An 18,444-nucleotide genomic window follows, 5' to 3' on the forward strand; every position below is an offset into this window, starting at 1 on the left:
TGCTGATAGCCCTTCGTCGTTTAATCCATGATTTCACACGAGGGTCTCCCTGGACTTCCTGATTGCAGTTTCAGTTTCACTGAGAAGTGCACTTGGCTCCCCCAGCTCTGAGGACCGTGAGATGAACCGGAGTGCTGTGGTCAGAGGTAGTAGGGAATTGCTGCAAAACAGGATCAGCTGCAGGTATGTTCAACCTCGGAAATGAAGCAAAAAGCCCCTATTCTATACAGGGCTAATGAGGGAGTCTTTCAGTCACTCAGGCCAGGAGAATTATTTTCATGTGGAAATGCTATCACCTCTGTTTAACACCAGCATACCCAAACTCTTAATCACTTGTCTTCCTGTGACTTTCCCTGTCAAAACTGCCTTTGGTCCAACTGGGAAAATGATCCTTCTGTTCTTTGAGAATCTCTGTGAATCTCTCCTCTCTCACTTGAACCTCTCCATCTAATTCAGGCTGAGGTGGGCCTCACTGCTGGGCTATACTTGAGTTCCTCATTCACAGCTCCAGGGCACAGTGCAGACTCACTGTTAGTAACCTCTCCACTTGCTTTTTTGGATCCCCTTCTCTGCCCTTCACTCTTTCACGATTCTGTCGTGCCTATTCTACCACTAAAAAGCTTTTATTAAATCCCTTCTATTATCCTGTCTATCTGCCAGTCTTCCTGGAAATCTCTCTTCCAGTGTTTTCCTCCTCAGCAGTCTCTGAATCACGCTTTTCTCTGTGCCTCTTCACCTTCACTTAAGGTGAAAAAATTTCCTAAGACACCTGCAGACAGTCAAAACAGCATCAGTTACCTAGTAGGATGGAAAACCAAACCTGAGCAATCCCACTTTTCTGCACTTAAAAGTCCCCGGTTCTCTCCTGCCAGCAAGCATATTACTGAGATTTCAGTATCAACAGGTTCAAGAGCCAAACAGCAATGAGATCCATACCCTGGATGCAGATGTAGCCACGGCACTCAGAAGAGCACGACCTGGAGCAGAGCTCTAGGAAGAGCTGAGTCTCAGTGACCCTGCCTTTATCACCTCCTTCAGGGTGCCACCAACTTCTCTTTCTCTGAGGCAATGCAGGCACACGGAGGGAGAGCAGGACTGAAGGTCTGACCTGTCAATGAAACTAAGCAGGGGTTGTGCTCCCACCCGCTCCTGCAGTTTGGGTCTGCACCGTGGCTGCTCCTAGCTCAGCTCTGCGCTGAATGGATGTTGCAGACGGAACTCTGTAGGGGTGCGAAGAGTGACTGACTGAGCAACGAGTAAAAACTAGACATAGTGGATGTCTGACAGGTCACTGGTAGTCCCAGCAAGTGCTGTGGAGAGGTGTGTTTGCATATAAATTCGGCATGCAAGAATCACTGCAGAATACAGCATTCTGCAAGCTCACTGTTTTCACATAAACACGTTGTACACAGGCATTTTGCAAACTGTCACCAAGCTATCTCAGGGATGAGCTATAAAGCTCAGGATTTGACAGCTTGCAGTCATTCAAGGTACTATAACTACAGCGTGTCAAAATGTTAGGGAACATTATTGCAAAAGTGTAGAAATGCTTTTAAAACAGCTCTTTATCCTCTTGCAAGGTACTGCAGACTGTGGTGGAAGTGTGTGTGTTCTGGCTGCCTGGAATCCTGCTCCATATTTCCAAACAAGATTTTGATAATTTATGAATGCAAAAGTCATCAAATAGCTGCTAGTATGCAGGGCTACAAGTAATGTTTCATTCTAGGTAGGATGTACCTCGCTGACTGGAAAATAGGTTTCTCAGTATTGGATGTAAAATCCTTTGGAATTCAGAACAATGAACACTTCATTGCACCAGATTCCTGCAGATTAGATTAATTTCCAGTTAATCATCTGCCCCTATGCTTTGAGATAATGTATTCAGAATGAAAAATCTCAGAATATTTCAGCAGATTTGATATCTCCAGATTCAGCTGGAGCAAATGATGACAAAAGAACTAAAACAAGCCTCAGAAAACAAAACAAAACAAAAGTTTTCATTGTAACACTCACTGCTTGAAATGCTTTAATACTACTGCTTGTCTCCTACTCACTTATCTCTGCTCACGTTTGCTCTTCTTGTAAATGAGAAGTTCTGTTCCAGTTACTGCACAAAGATCATTTTTTGGTGTTTGCCTTTTTCCCAGGTTTCTGTTTTCCCTTCTCTTTTCCTTTCTTTTCCTTTTTTGTGTCTGCTAGACTCTTCAGTATCAACAGAGATCCAATCCCCTTCTTGGTCATCAACCCTTGCCACAGATTTTTGATCTCAAAAAGAGAGAACAGTCTGGTTACCTTGCGGAAAAGGGTAAAAGCAAACAGTTGTGTGGAGCAGTATTACTGCTGGTTATTCTTAATACAAAAAGCTTGACACACCGTGGTCTCCAAAGCAACTCTTATTCTGCATTCAACCACATTGTTTGCAGCTTGACTGACAGCCACCTGACTTCTTTTATGGTGTTACTTTTTCAAGAGGAATTCCTTACCAAGGAGGACACTAACACTGCAGTCCTCCAGACCCTCTGAGTGGGAAATGACTATGTCTACACATTTTTAAGTACCATCACTTAGTTCAGGAGAGAAGTTTGGGAGAAACACATTAATTCATGAAGAAATAGCAGACACTACAGAAGGAGAGGAAGAATTTTAGTTTCAGAAGAATCAAAGGCTGAGTGTTTGCCCTTCCTTCCTTCTTGCCTCATACTTTTTTCTGAGCTAATTCATTCCGTGGCCCATTGGGTGATACAAACTGCTCTTCCTTTGGGGGGAAAAAAGAAATAAATGAACAAAAATAACCCTCACACAAAAAAATGTTTTGTTCAATGTGTCAGCAACTGTAACTTCAACTTTCTACAGTCAAAACACAGTCAACAAGAGTGGCAGTTAGATTTGTCTGTAAACAGTGTCTTGACTTAGAGGACCTGACTTGTTTTTAGGGGCAGTAACCATTCCCCTGTCACTGCCCAAGCTCCATTTCAAGTTGCAAGGGCCGTACTGCTGACTGTGACCTGGTGGGGCAGTGACAACCTTCTGCTATGTTTCTGCCAGCTGCCCAGTGCTCTCTTTCCTGGTGGTTCCCCGTGTTTTACCTTAACATGACCAGTTTTAGAAGTATGGCTCCACAGTAGCTGATGCAAACAATGTTTTAAAGTGTTTTTGATGTTGTGCAGGTGCTCTGTAGGTTGTTCTACAAAGTATCTGATTACTAAACCTGCTGCTGTGTGTGTGCATTTGCGGTTGCTTTCTTAACAGAGGTACCTTCAGGGCCATGGCTTTTTTATGCTTTTTTTCCTGTAAGTACTCCAAGATAGCAGATGTCCCCTGACAGCACACTTCGATCGGAGGGTCTCTCATAGGGTTCCCGTTCACAAGGACCACCTCCAGCTGCTGCAGGCTGGCCAAATCCTCGGGCAGCTGGGACAGCTGATTGTCCTGAAGGAGCAGTTTCTGCAAACCTGAATGCACAAAAGCAGAGAGCTGCAACACAAAGAACAGGAATGACATGGAAGGCAGTGCTGTTCCCTGTGAACAGCATATTGGTGAGGCCCGAACAATTCAGTCTGTGTAGGGGAAGAGTTTGCATACTGAAAATTCAAAGTGCCTCTCCAAGAGTGGAAGGATGGGACTGGGGCTCTCCTAGCAATGCACGAACTTGGCTAGGTGAAGACTTTCACCTGGCAGGCTGGTGGCCAAATCCAGCTTTCAGAAGTCCTGCTAAGTGGTGCACCGGCAGTGTTAGTGAACTGGGGAAGTTGGGAAGACTGGGCTGGGGAGTGACCCCAGAAAGCAGGTTCCTCACCACTGCCCTGGGGTCACTGGTGCTGACCCATCAGCTCTTCTCCCATCTGAGGTCTGCTTGGAGCTTGGAGACACCCCGTCTCTGGGCTCCTGGGGTTGGGGAGGGTCACCAGGAAGGACCTTCTGCCCACTTGGCTTGGGCACAGCACTTCCCTCACCCTCCCACCTCTTAGCCTCTGTCCAGTTTGGCCCTTTACTGGACGAGCACTGCACAATGCACTGCGTTCCTCCTCTCCCTCCTAACCCCGGGATGCTTACTGGTATCTGTGTCCTTAGGGCCACAAACACAAAGACTATTTTTCACCTTGTATCTGGCATACAGACTCTGGGAGCTCCTTAAGGAGGTTGTTGTGACAGTCAAGTATTTTCAAGTGTGTCAATGAGCCGACCTCTGGGGGAAGGTATTCCAGATAATTATTCTCCATATACAGTTCTTTCAGATTCTGGAAAATACATGCATATAACTTTTCAGAACTGAAGGATTTTTCCTTAACTTGCTTTATAATTAATATGCAGAGAACATCAATAAGTGCAGAAGTGAGGTTTAAAAGCTTAGACACTATTGGGATAACTACCAGATAGAGAGAGTGCATGAGTTTTAAACACTGAGTATTGATATTCCTATTTTAAGAGCCCTGGCCTGATGCTGTACCATGTACCTAAAGAGATTAGGAGAACTTTCAGTCCTGCATTTGGGAGCAGCTGAAGTCCACAAAAGTGCCAGGCCACAGCAGCGAAAGATCTTCCCCCTTCTGTTGCTCCTACCTGCAATTTGATGATGTCTCCTGGCAGACTTGTGAATTTAATTCCTTTATTTTGTCCCAGGTATAACCTCTCTAATGATTCCAGGAGAAAGATTTCCATTGGAAAGGTACTGAACTGGTTTTCAGCCAGACTAAGGCATTTTAAATTTGTCAATTCTTGTATTTCCACTGGTATCTAGACAGTTGTCAAAAAAAAAAAAAAAAAAAAAATACATTAAGTCACTTATGCAGTAGTCTTAGGGATTTTACTTTTAGGGGAAAATTTCTAGGAAAAAGTTGTGGGGCTGCACTACTGCTGATTATTTCCTCTGCTGTAGAGATTTCTTATGGGGTTGATTTTCTTCTTAGCAGAAACATTTGTCTGCTTCTTCACCTCTTTTTGTATGCTCAGTGCAGGGGAGAGTCATTAAATGGATCAACTCTTAAAGTGATTCTTTTGCATGAATTACTACGTCTGTAAATGTAACCCTTAAGAAGAAAATTGTACTGATGGAAATCTCCTTGGAAAAAGGAGTTGCATTTACTTAAAAAAGGGAGGTGTATTCTCAGACCTAAAAACGAGCATGTCACACTTATAATAGCACAATTTAGGGTATGTAACTGTTCTTTATCAAACGAACAGCAAAAGTTAACGATGTTAAAGGCGTTAACAATATCACATCCATTTTAAATTGCCCTCTGCTCTGGTTCAGTTTGTGATGCTTTGGTTCTACACAAGTGCAGATCTTTATTTTCCCATATGCACAGAAAAAAGATGCAAAAAACCTGAAGCAGTCCCTTCCCTCCAGTCACTATTTCGTCTTTACTATTCCACACAAAGGTCAGTGCTTCTACGTTCTTGCTTCTCTTTCCCTGTCTGAATACTCGGATGTCAGAAATAATGAGTTCCCTACGCTCAGGTGTGTGCCAGGTGGAACACATCTCACTTTAGTAGAGAAAAGTGGGACTCAGCTGAAACAAAGAACTTAGACTTTGCAAAATGGGGGGGTTTTCAATAAAATAAAAACAGAAACAAAGAAACAAATACCTGCTGTATTTGATTGTCATCCAGAGCCAATACTTCCAGGCTTTTCATAGTGCATATTCCTTTAGGAATTTCATCAAAGCAATTTTCACTCAGATCTAGTACCCTGACACTGGTTAATCTGGTGAAGGAGATGGGTACTTTGTGCAGTCCAGTGTTCCTCAGATAAACACGGGAAAGCGATGTCCAGAAGCGTGTCTGGTATGGGAACTTCTTCAGGCTGTTACCAGACAATTTGAGATCTATCATTTCTGTGAGCTTCTTCAAACCTCGGGGAAGCTTGCGCAGGAGATTGCAAGACAGATCCAGCACAGCCAACTTCTGGCAGTGTTGCAGTGTAGGAGGAATGGAGGATAACTTATTAAAAGCTAAAAATAGCTTAACTAAGTTTGTCAACAAACCTACCTCTCGTGGGATGAGACGGATTAGATTTTCTTCCAGATCTATTATTTCTAAGTTAGCAATCTGACAAACCTCAACAGGGAAAATTTTGAATCTATTTTTTTTGAGGTAAATTTCCTTGAGTTTTGTCAGGTTCGCTATTTCTTTAGGCAGACTCTGTAGTTTGTTATCAGAAAGGCCAAGCAGTTCAACATGGTGGAGGTAGTTGCAGATCTGCACTGGGATTTCCTGCAAGTTTGTTTTGTAGAGCCTGAGCTTACGAAGGGACTGCAAGTTGCTGATAACCAGCAGTGAACTGTAAGAGAGGGGATTGTTACTTAAATCTAAGCTCAGAAGATGTTTCAGCTCCCCCAGTTCTTCGCATATGTCCTGTATGTGATTCTGATTCAAGTAGAGAACCTTCATGTTCCTCAGGCGATTTATGGCTTTGGGGATGCTCACAATTAGGTTCTTTTCTACGTGCAGCTCCTCCAGACACTCTAGACTGAAGACCTCTGGTGAAATGGTTTGCAGTTGCTTATTGGACAAATCAATAAAAAATATCCTGTCTGTGATGTATGGGGGAAAAAGAGCTTCGTTCTCCGGAGCTTTGTTCTCCAGAGCTTCGTTCTCTGGAGCTTCGTTGTCCGGAGCTTCATTCTCTGTTATTTCTTGTGCAGTCTGAACAAGGTCATCCTCAGAGCAGACAGGTTCATCTTTAGGGTAATGAATGTCCCTTGTGCTGGCATCCACGTTCTCCTGAGACTCAACCATCTGTGCTCCTTATTTTTAATTTCAGAAGAGAAAAAAAAAAAAAAATCAGCAGTACTCAAACACCTTCTTGCACTAAATAAAGACTGGAAGAATTTAGCATTTAGGGACAGGTTCTGATCATGGCTGTACCACTCAAAAAAAAAACCTGCTTACATTCCTTGACATGGAGGGGATGTGTGTACAGCAGGACTGTGACTTGGAACCCAGCGTCCCGACGTGCCCCAACAGGGGGATCAGAGGGTGACCTTTGTGAAGTCAGTGGGGCTGGAGGAAGCATCTTCCTTGGTTCTTAATTTAAAAGTGCTGAGTTCTGTCTTTAGCTATGCTGACTGTAAAGCTGACAAGAGCCTTCCTATAAAAAGGTGGTACCTTCTTTTATAACACTCGGCAGTTTCTGAGCTGGAGAGACACCGGTAAGCCTGATATCTGATAACCTTTAAATTGCAGTATTTGGACTGTGAAAGAGTAAGGTGGTTGAAAGGAGCAACCACCTGGCTGTGTCGACAGGAGTGGGTGGAGGACACCTTTTGGCTGACATTTAAGACAAGCTGAAAGAGAGGAGGGAAAGGCTGAAGTCAGGAGGCAGCCATCAGTCACCTCCTACCTGAGGCCTTCATGTTCCCCCAGGTGCTTTCCCCAGGTCACCAGAACAAGGAGAAAGAACTGAAACAACGAGGTGGGGGAGACCCATGCTAAGCTCTGCAGTTTCACACAGCCATTGTATAAGGGCATTTTCTTTTTTATTAGCTCTGAATTCAGCATTCTGGAGTGAGCCCTGCATCTTGTGTGGTGAGGAGAGAGCGTGATCCCAGCCCAGCCCTGGGTTTTATGGGGGTCAGAGGAAGGATCCCCTCAGTGAAAAGGAGGGGCTGGGGCACCTCCCAAGTAACTGCTAATCCCCATAGCTACGCTAACTCGTGCCAAGGCTCCTCAGAGCTACACAGGCATGCCACTGACTAACATATTCTGGGACTAAGCGAGCCTGGTGTGACGGGCAGTGTGTGACGGTGACGCTGCCTCTGCCCGGCCTTCAGACCTCTCCCTGCGTGGCTGGGACTGCTGCCAGAGCCCTGAGGGGACACCGGGGGCTGTTGCCTCCTCCTGCGCCTCTCACCCATGGTCAGGCTGAGGCTGCCCCCCGAAAAGCAGGCACGGACGCTCCCTTGGATATCGGCTGTGTGGTAACGGGCCCAGCCCACGGTACGGGTGTGCACGGGGAGGGTGCTGAGGAGCCGGGAGCAATGGCAGGCCCTGGGAAGCAGCGGCCATGGGGATGTGCTTGCTGTGGTGCTCGGTGTGAGCCTGCTGTTCAGGTGGCACACCCGAGCCGAAAGGTGCCTCCTGTAGCTGCCACATGCACCCCAGGCCCCTTTCAAAGCTGCAGCTTTTGTATCCAGATCCCAAGACACTGGGGGCAGGAGGGCAGTTTGCTCCGGGCCTTGCAGCTTTGCTGCTCTCACTGAGGCTGAGACTCCTCCCAAAGCTTCCCACCTTCAGTCCTCTTTTGGGCTGATTGTCTCAGGTAACTGCAACATGGTGGATTAGATTTAATCACAAACTGCAGGGAACAGTCCTTTTTACAAGGAGAATGGATCTATCTATATGAATATTATGTCTAAAGGCTCAGATCCTCTGTGGTGGCAGATCAGGAATATATACACAATTCCACATTTTTTTTCCTTTTTTTCCCCCCTCCCTCTGTATCTATCTGTTATTCCTGTATAACATTTGAATAATGGTAACCCTTTTCAGCCCAAGCCCATTTTTATTGTTATATATCTCCCAGCACAACAGAACTTGCGTCCATGGAGATGTTGCTAGGCTGCTGTAACGATGCAATAACAGTTTGTTTTGTTTTCAAGCACTGTCATGTCAGTTCTTCCAGACCTTCACCAGCAGTATTTGCAGGCTTGCCAAAACCTGAGCCAACCTGAAAACCCTTTCATTGCTCATGTGCTTCAAGAAGCTGATAAAAGTGATAACATGTAAGGAAATAACAAACAGCATTTTTCAGATTCTTCTGAACTCCTTAAACAAGAAGCGGGACAAGGAATTGAACAGTGAGAAAGTTTATGCAGTTTCAGGCTTAAACACAGATCACGCTTAGCATTTACTGCAGAAGTTTTGGGTTGACTCATCTTGAAATCATATTTCAGAAGTTTGTAGCTGTATATCGCTTCTGGACAGCTTTACAAGCAGTAGTATCAAAGGTGAAAAAGGTACAGAATGGTGACTTTACATCCCTTAAAGAAGCCAAGCCCAGTGTCTGTAGTCATTCTAACTCCGTTGTGCCTTGCTCCTGTTTAAAAAGCCTCAGCTGCATCCAGTTAGCTTCCAGCTGGTAATGCTTTCCTGAACTGTCTCTGAGTCCTGACAAGGTATTAACCACCCAAACTGTCTCTCCTTGCATGGCAAAATAGGGCTTCCTTTCATGGGTGCTCCTAGGAGCAGGATTAATTCTCATTTAGAGAGAGAACCCAAGAGAAGACAGGGTAAAGTAGTGGTTTGTGTTAGCTTTTTATTTTGGGAGTGGGATAGAGTAGATAAAAGAAAGGTAGCAAGGAGATGATAAGGTAAGCTCCAGGACAGCTTCTTTATTTTCATCTGCCCTCTCCTTATCTTGCTGTTTCCTGCTCTCTGTGTATGTGTGGTCTTACAGCTATGCTGTGTCTTGAGAGTATCAAAATGGATAGAGCTTAGGTACAGGGTGAATCATACTGTCTGTTATGGTACTACCACAGTTAGCTATAGCAGCAAGAGCACCAGTGAGGTCGCACGTAGATACACTTCTTATATGGAGGGAGAACACGTTTTTCTGTATCACTTTCTTTCTCCTGACGTTCTTATGTTTTTGTGTTACAGGAAACAGATAAAAGGGATCACATTAAAAATAGCTGGAAATAATCATTTAGTGCCTGTGCAGAGAGTTACAGATGAAGATCTTCAAGTTCTTGCCTTTGTCTTGAACAGCTCTATATTTGTCACAGGTGAGTTTTTTCTTTCTGTGTTTGATGTGCTAATATCGTGGTGGTTCAACATCAATGGGCAGCTAAACATCATATAAAAAAATAAGAAATATAAAACATAAGCAGTCTTGATTTCAGCCTTAGTTCATCTTTGTTTCTTTTTGTTCATAGATCAATTAATTGTAGGTATACATTTGTCTCATTCTTCATCTTTTTCAGGTTTGGATCTTAGGTATAATGTATTGACTGATGTTGGAGCAAAGCACATGGCAACACTCCTCCAGGTGCCAAAATGATGTTTATGTTTCAGCAATATGATTTATTTGGCTATGTTAATATTTCTGTGATGTATTTGAGACAAGAATGCATTGGTTTGGCAGAATTCCTCTGATTTTGATTTTTGTATCCAAATCCATCCCACTAGAATCTCAGATTGCATTCTCTGGGGGAGATTTTTAATTTCTGAGAGCAAAAGAGTTTTGATATTTATCTAGGGTGTTGTGAAAAAGGAATGGTGGAATAAACCAGAAGGCTTTTAAACTTACATTCAGTTAAACAAAGGATGTAATGGTAGTGTCAAGTGTGCCAGGGCCCTTTTTTTGGATACTTTATCCTTTCTATTAGCCTTTCTGTGGTTCTAAACATAGGAACCTTTAACGCTTCCTTTCTGTCATTGTTAACACTTGAAATACAGACTGAAAGTGGTGAGTTTCCACTCTGTGACTGTATTTCTAGAGCTCAGGGGAGTGCCTTCAAGTTCACAAATTACCTGGAGTTCTACATGTGAGCTTAACCACCTGTCTTGTTTGGTCATATGGGTTCCTAGGTGGCTATTGTAAGCCCCATGAGGATTTACACACTGCATGTTTTTCTCTTTCCCTCATTTGATGTACTTTGGCATTCTCAAACCACTTCTCCAAATCAGGTTCTGTCTATAAAGTGCAGGATGGAGGTTGTAGGTATGTGTATGACACATCTCCTTTTTTGAAAAATTCAGGCATGCTCTAGAGAAGAAGTCTCATTGCTTTCTGCTGTATTTGTTCCTAAGGAAAACTCAACTCTGCAGTACCTTAACCTGATGTTTAATGATATTGGCACAAGTGGAGCAGAGCTGATAGCAAAAGCCCTCCATGTGAGTATTAGTCTGAGAGATTTTAGATGCTGGCATCCAGTTTGATATTTTCTTGCTTTTGATGAACAGTACTAGTTGTCCTGCCAACATCAAAGTTGGCTGAAAGGGCCCTCTGTCTTCAGCCCATTCAGCATTTTGCTGTAACACAGGGATTGCTTGTTTTCCCAAGGCAGCCTTCAGAAATCAGATTTCACGCAAGAGAAAGTTGCGCTGTGCTGCCATTAATACTTAATTATCACAACTATCGCTCTGGATTTTTGTGTGAAAAATGCTATGCTATGCTCCAAGTTGTATAATGCCATCAATATTTTCCTTTGAGCTTTTTTTTTAATTATTTTTGTATTAAGTTTGCCCGTACCTTGATGTCAATGCTTGTCTCAAATCAAGATGTCTGAGACGTATTTTCAAAGCTTTGCCTCACAGCAACAGCACAAAAACATGTTAGTTGTTTTTAACGTGGTTTCCTCAAGGAAATGAGGCTTGCATGTATGACTCGTGTTTATGAAACAAGACTCTCATGGGCTCTTTCTTCCTCCTTCATAGTCTTTGAACTAATTTCAGCTAAATCTGGGAGGCCTCCACAACACTAAGGTTGTACGGTAGAGCTGTACAACATCGGGCTTGCCAGCATCCCCCAAAGCTATTTGTGCAGCCCCACAGCAGCATTTGCTGAGCTTGTCCTGCAGGCAGGTGGCAGGACCTGATCTGGACTCCCCATGGGTGAAGGGAGAGGAAAAAGGAAGGAGATGCTGTAGGGAGGCACTGCACTTGGGGAAAGGGGACCAGGGACATGTGGAAGATGTAAAAGCCATATGAAACCAGGTTTCGTTATATCTTCTGCTCACAGAACTACTTGTTTTGTAATCTCTTACTGAATTATAACCTCTGGTAAAGAGTACAGTGATACTGAGGAATTAAAAATAGAAAACTGCTCTGCATTGCACTTAGGACTTCATCCATTTAAAAGGTGTTTTGTATCCACTGAAATTCTATGGAAAGTGGGGGAGAGCTGCTGACTTCTCTCAACCTCTGATCAGAACTTTCTACTGGCAGTCCTACAAAGACTGATGCATTGATTCGACTGCGTAAAAAAGTCTTACTGAAATTGATTGTCTTTGCTGGGCTTTGATTTCAAAGCCTCTGAGAAACACAAGCAACCTTCTGCTTTCTTAAAGGCACATTGTATTCTTGTTTAAGTGAGTTTTGGTATAACTTGCATTTCACTTGCCAATGTATGCAGAAATATCTGCCTGGATTATTTTCATGAGTGTGCAGCTTGTGAGCTTACTTGGGAGAAACAAGTTTTCAGTTAATTAAGCTTTGCTTCCAGACTCTTGATGTGCTTCCACTGTGGAAAGCTTGCGTCAACTGCTTAGTCAGTGTTATCACTTGGGCAGAATTCTAGAGGGATGTTTTGTCTGTGTGGCAACCAGCAGGATTCACAGGAAAAAGGACAGTTGTTCAGGTGTTATTCTTTTCATTTGAAAAGGATTTTTTATTTTTTATTTTTTATTTTTTTTTTGTCTAGAGGAATGAAGCCCTTGTATATTTGAGAATGACTGGAAACAAAATAGAAAACCAAGGTGGAATGTACTTTGCTTCGATGCTACAAATTAATTCCACCTTAGAGAAGTTAGATCTTGGAGACTGTGATCTGGTAAGTAAACCAGTAAAATTATCAGCAGTTACCAAAGTCATCGTATGTGTCAGTGTTACAAAGATCCTGCAGTGCTTGCTTAGAGGAAGTGCCCTCTGTTGCCATTGAGTTTGCATTTTGTGGTGGCTGGAGGTAACACAACGTATAACAATGCAATTTGTGCTTGGGAAGGTGTGTTGCATAAAGCCCTGAAGTCACAACCAGTGATATATTCAAGTCACTGTCCCTGGGAATTCAGGTGCTTGGCGTTCACCTTTCCAGCATTGTTTCTGTTGTTCATTTGTTATGCTGTCTAAATCCCGTGTGATCCATGCTGAAGAAGGGGGTTCTTCTAAAGTGTGCAGTGCTATAAAGCCCAAAAGTCACCCTTTCCATAGCTCTGTTGCTCCTGTTAGAGCTCGACTCATAAAGGATTTAGGCATGGCAGTGCTGAATTGAGTAGGAAGGCCCCTAATTTGATCTCAGGTAACTTGCTGCCCCCTGGGTGGGTGCTGAGGCTCCCCCAAACTGCACTGGGAAAGTCAGGAAGGTAGGGACAGGTCAAAGCACTACACAGAGAGCTTCCTGCTCTAGCCAGTGAAAACCACGGATGGCTTTAAACACCTGTGGAGTTATAGCAGCAGGTTGCAAGCGGAGCAGTGAACGTCCTCCAGGTGGTGTGTCCTTGTGAGGTAGCCTCAGGGGGGCTGCAAGGTGGCCATGGTTCTTCTCCCTGCCTAGGAGAACTTGGTGCTGTGTCCCTGCTGGCAGGAGAATGCTCTGGCCAAGCTAGAAGTGAAATTGCGATGGGCTGCTCTCAGCCTCCTGTTAAAGCTGCTCACTTCTCAGGCTAAGTGTAGGTTGGGCATACAGAGTAAGCTGCACTGTAACGTAACAGTTGTGGCTGTCACCTGGAGGTCAGAAGCAAAACTTTATTATGTTTGTTTCCTGGAATTGCAGAATTTGCTCCCACACTAGAAGGGGGAATGAATACCTTCCAGAAACTGTGGAGGTTATGAATACATAAACAAGGAAAGTGTTGCTGGAGTAAGATTTATTTAAACACTTAGTATGTTTATGCTTGGTAGGAAGCTGACGGAGTTGTTTTAAAATGAAATAGCTTCAGGTGTACACCAGCCTAATTGGAAAGGAGCAGAAATGTGAGGTAGTGACCAAACCAAGGAAATACAGAAATCCACATTGGCCTGTATTCTAGACTCTGACTGCTCTATACCACATTAATTCACTTTTAGCATGCATTTATCTAGTGGATAAATGTTAGCTAAGACTTTTACTGAAGACCTTGGGGAACACACACACAGGCTATATTTTGCTTCATAAATTGGGGAAAAATGAAGTATGGGATTAATTACATAGACAAAGATCTCGCTGAGATGCGTTATTCTTGCTTTTTATTTTCTGACTTGCCAAATTTCCTGGTCATTTGTAGTTCTTAGTTTAATTCCATTCTGTTATTCCACGGGGAGTTGGCATCGGTGCCTGTAAGCACTCGCCTACAGCACTTACATTTCTCCAAGGTACAGGGAGGCAGAAATAACAGTATTTCCAAGCAGAGCCTATTCGGTGTTTTTGATCTTCTGACAATCAATTTTAATAAGTCATGGTAATGTAGTAGCTTGATCTATACATCGGACAGGTTTATCTAAAGGTTGTTTGTTTTGTTTTGTTTTGTTTTTCCATTTGCAGGGTACGCAGTGTCTGATAGCAATAGCAACAGCCCTGACTCAGAACAAATCAGTCAAAGCAATAAACCTAAATCGTCCTTTACTATACAGCCAAGAGGTATGTTGGTAGACTGCAGTGCCAGCTCAGTCAGAGAGAAGCATAAGTAAAGTCAATGCTGATGTATTTATGGAAATCTAGACTACAGGACTCTGGGTTTTCTTACAAAGTGACATAATAATTAAAAAAAAAAAAATGCATGTAGATTTTCATTATTATTTTCTTCTGCCACAAGTTTTGTGCCCTCACAAGCCACCCTTGTTTAACTAGGAGGCTAATTTTTTTTCATCTTAAATGTCTTTCTTGGTACGTACGCCTTTGTTAAACAAAGGGCTGATGGAGATGACTCGGTACTACGGAACTGGGTATTCCTTCTGCTGCCAGCGCATGGGGAGTTTTATGCATCATTCAGCAAACCGAAGAGATAAAAGCTGTTTAGCAGAATCTAAGGGGAAGAACAAAAGGCTGCTTTTTATCTGAGCAGTGTGATACATGGGCAATTGCCAGAGGCTGCAGCCTAAGGAAGAAAGGCATACTTTAACAATATGCCACATTCACTGTGCTGTGTGGTTTCGTTGTTTCACTATGTGAACTTGAAGCTTGAATTTAACAAGTGAATGAACCTCAATGTAAAACCTACGATGCATCTGCGATCCAAAACAAAGACACAGACCTGCCAAAACAATTGGGTGCGGAAAAGAGAATCAGTAAGGCTGTGTTTGCTGGGGGCAGCACCACAGGCCACTGGATGGGTACTTGGGCGCAGAGGTGTGGGCTTTCACCTGCAGGCATGCGGCTTCTGTTGCATCCTTGTAGGCTTTCACCTGCAGGCATGCAACTGCTGTGAATGGCTGCTGGTCCTGCTAAGTCTTGGCCACAGAGCTGGTTCTGCCAGGCTGGCAGCAGTTTTCAGGTGCCTGTGATGTGTATCCCATTTTCCTGATGGCAAGATAATGTAACTAAACTGTCACGAGAGCCAGATCTTTCCATATCCCAAAGGTGACTTTAAAAGTTTGAACAAATTATAGTTATTTCTTTTCTACTAAGAAGTAGGGGAGGGTAAGGGGTTTGATCTGCTTAAGTACATACTTACAAATAAATTTAAACTACTGGTATTGAAAGTAAAGGCCTAGTCTGCATCTGTGAGAGTTCCTATTTGCCATTGTTCCAACCTTCAACCCCATCATCTTCTGAGGCCTCTGGATTGCTCCCTTATTTTTGACTCAGAGATTTCACTTGGTTGCTTTTGTAACTAAACGTGACAATTTCAAAATGAATTTACTGTGCCTTACAGTGACAGGGCTTATCTTTCCCCTCAGCAATTCTGTCTCTTTCCATGAAATAAGAGTGTCATGACAAAATGTTGTTGATGTTAGCGAGGGCTGACTCAAACATAGTTTTTTAAAAGCAGTGTCTGGGAGGGAAATTGATCAGATATCAGGGGCATCAATGTTTGAATCATTATAGTTGTAGGGATGTATATAGTACTGTAAGTCTGCAAATACTTTTTGTTATTTTTTCATCTTTTTTGAGTTCTTATAATACATTGTTTCCTTGCTATTTTCAATATGAAGTTGTAATATACAAAATAGAATGCTACTGATGAAAAAGTTTTGCTGTTGTGCATCTCTCTTACTGAAGCAAGACCATATCTTATTCTAAAATAGAGTTTAATAAAACTTGGTGTGTACTTCTAGGAAGAGACCACAGTCCACATAGCTTCAATGTTGAAAAATAACTCTTCTCTTGTGGAACTACATTTGTGCAAGCACGAAATTAAAAGCTTTGGTGTAGAGCGGCTGTGTGAGGCATTGTATGAAAACTGCAGTCTGAGATACCTTGATCTTAGCTGGTAAGAGTTACTATGTGACATAACCTTGATTAACATTAGACACTCATTTTCTTAGTGTTCTTTTAAAAAAATATATATGCATAATCTCTTTCAGTAATAAGATAACTCGTGATGATGTGAAATTTTTGGGAGAACTACTAAAACGGAACCAAACCCTGGAAATACTAGATCTTAACTCAAACCGAATAGAAGATGACGGAGCCATCTACTTGAGTGAAGCTTTGGCTTTGCACAACAGGACTCTTCAGGCGTTAGTATTCACGTAACTTCCCCCAGGGGCTGCAGGCATAACCACTCAGGGTAAAAGGAGCTCAGTCTTTGCAGTGGCTGAACTGACAGGAAAATTTTGTGTTTTTATGCTACCAGTCAAAACAGAAAAGTCAGGAAGTTCCAAATCTTTTAGTCCAGCTGAGAAGGAAAAAATGTGAGCACCAGATTGTGTGGGATTCATTTGCCTAAGCATAGGTGTCCTGGCCATTTGAGGTGCCCTGAGGCCTGTGAGAGATCTGTAGGATGCTGCAGGGAAGCCACACGGGTTCTTTTGGAGACCTGCAGCTGGAGGCTGGGCAGGGCATACTGATGTGTCCTACATGGCACGAGAGGCTTGTGTTTGGATAACTGAATGCAGCCCCCTGTAGCTTCACATAAATGATAGGAGTAAAATGCCAGGCCAAGAAATGCCATGCAGGCCAAAGTGCTGACACTTCATGTTTGCCTTCTGTGCCTGTACTTGTTTTGTTCATCTTGGATCCATTGCTGCATAGCCTGATACATGCTTTTCTTCTATCTTTGGTTTTGGGTTGAAGCTTAGATGGGTTTTGTAGAGGGTCTCATCATCCTTCATGTGATTCACAGCTTCTAGTCATTGTGAGGAGATGAGGGAGGCTATGGGATCTGCTTTGTTCTTCTTGCATAGGTCCCTGTGGTGTGCAAGCGTAAACACAACAGCATCTGTAGGGCTTCAGAATTTTAAGATAATCAGATTCCGTGCAGGGATAAGGCTCTATATTTGTTGATTCTGATCTTCAACAGATAAGAAAATCCTCTGTTGAAGTTAGCTTCCGGGTGAACCCAAAAGAGCTGTAATCTCTCCATCAGGGTGTATTTTGTAGCCCGCATTAAACCTTGCCGGCAGGATGTAAAAGCTGATCAAAGGTGTTACCTGAAGCCATTAGTTTTAAGTAGCAGACTGAGGAGGTGGTGGCTGCTAGGTGCCTCTGAAAGCCTTCCAGGTTCGCTAACATAAAAATAACTGCCAGTCCGCAAAGATCAAAGCTTAGCCTGGCTCTGTGCCAAGGCCTGGGCTTCAAAGCAGACTACAGATGAGATGTGGCCACCGCACAATAAGTCACTGATGCTGGAGAACTGAAGTGAGCAACCTGGCTGCGCGAGTCACAGAAGTGCCTTGAGAAATAGCACAATTCCATGGCCCAAGCTGCCTCTAGCAACCTGAAGAAGGTTTTATAATAGGACTGGACCTAATACAAATATCTCACATATCTCACTGCATTTTATTAATATCAAGTATACAATTTCGATACCCATATAACTATATAAAATCTATAATAATATAACTCAGTAAAAAAATATTTTTAACTAAGATATGGGAATGGAGTGGTGTGGCACCTTTGCATAACTATTTTCTCTGTTTATTAGGTTATCAGTAGTAAGCAACAATATAGGTGGTGAAGGGCTCGTAGCTCTTTCACAAGCAATGAAAACAAACATGGAACTTTCCTACATTTATATCTGGGGGAACAAACTTGATGACGCCACCTGTATGGTAAGTGTTTACTTCTGAACCCTTCTGAGGGTTTTCTTTTTTTTCTAAACTGGTTTTCACAGTCACTGGAAGACCACAGCACTTAGTGAACAAGATGCTTGATTTACTTCTTAAAAAAATACTTATATTATGGTGCTACTGTAGCAAGTCACCTGTCATCAGCATACTGAAATGACCAAGTACTTGCCTATTGTGTTATGTTTTCTAGATCCTTCCTTGCAGCCAAAGTATTGTATTATATGTCAGATTTTTGTTTTTATTAATGACAGGCATTTTCAGAATTAATTCAGACTGGCCGCTTGAAACCTGATTGTACAGATGTGGAACCCTATGAAGTGGATGGGCACATTTACCTTGCAGAGCTCTCCCATGGCCTGAAGAAGCATTACTACTGGACACCCAGTTATGGGGAGGTAATGAACAAAGCTGCTAACGCCAGCCTGGCAGTTGGAGCTGTTTCGGAATACTTGTAAGGTAGGAATAGCCTGAAGCCATAAATGCTTCAAGTTTTTCCACCTGGCTTCTAGTGAAATGGATGACATCATACTTACTGCAGGTTGTTTCTTCAGGGTATCTAGTCTAGGAGTCTAGAAA

At 43.0% G+C, this 18,444-nt stretch overlaps 2 protein-coding genes across 2 annotated transcripts; one reads left to right on the forward strand and one right to left on the reverse strand.

Moving 5' to 3' along the window:
• Positions 1-2,695: 2,695 nt before the first annotated feature.
• Positions 2,696-6,738, reverse strand: LRRIQ4 (leucine rich repeats and IQ motif containing 4; the record flags this gene model as incomplete). The annotated part of the gene is made up of 5 exons (XM_084292376.1): positions 2,696-2,755; positions 3,256-3,512; positions 4,100-4,238; positions 4,561-4,734; positions 5,587-6,738. The coding sequence occupies 5 exons, from the start codon at positions 6,736-6,738 to the stop codon at positions 2,696-2,698; spliced, it is 1,782 nt and encodes a 593-aa protein (XP_084148502.1).
• Positions 6,739-8,607: 1,869 nt separating this feature from the next.
• LRRC34 (leucine rich repeat containing 34) lies at positions 8,608-18,323 on the forward strand (the record flags this gene model as incomplete). Its single annotated transcript, XM_084292313.1, has 10 exons — positions 8,608-8,723; positions 9,601-9,725; positions 9,924-9,988; positions 10,753-10,836; positions 12,365-12,493; positions 14,180-14,275; positions 15,913-16,067; positions 16,162-16,317; positions 17,724-17,850; positions 18,120-18,323. 10 exons carry the CDS (start codon positions 8,608-8,610, stop codon positions 18,321-18,323), a joined length of 1,257 nt encoding a protein of 418 aa, XP_084148439.1.
• Between the last annotated feature and the right edge of the window lie 121 nt (positions 18,324-18,444).

Source organism: Netta rufina (genome assembly GCF_964035555.1).
Source record: "Netta rufina genome assembly, chromosome: 9".
Taxonomy (NCBI): domain Eukaryota; kingdom Metazoa; phylum Chordata; class Aves; order Anseriformes; family Anatidae; genus Netta; species Netta rufina.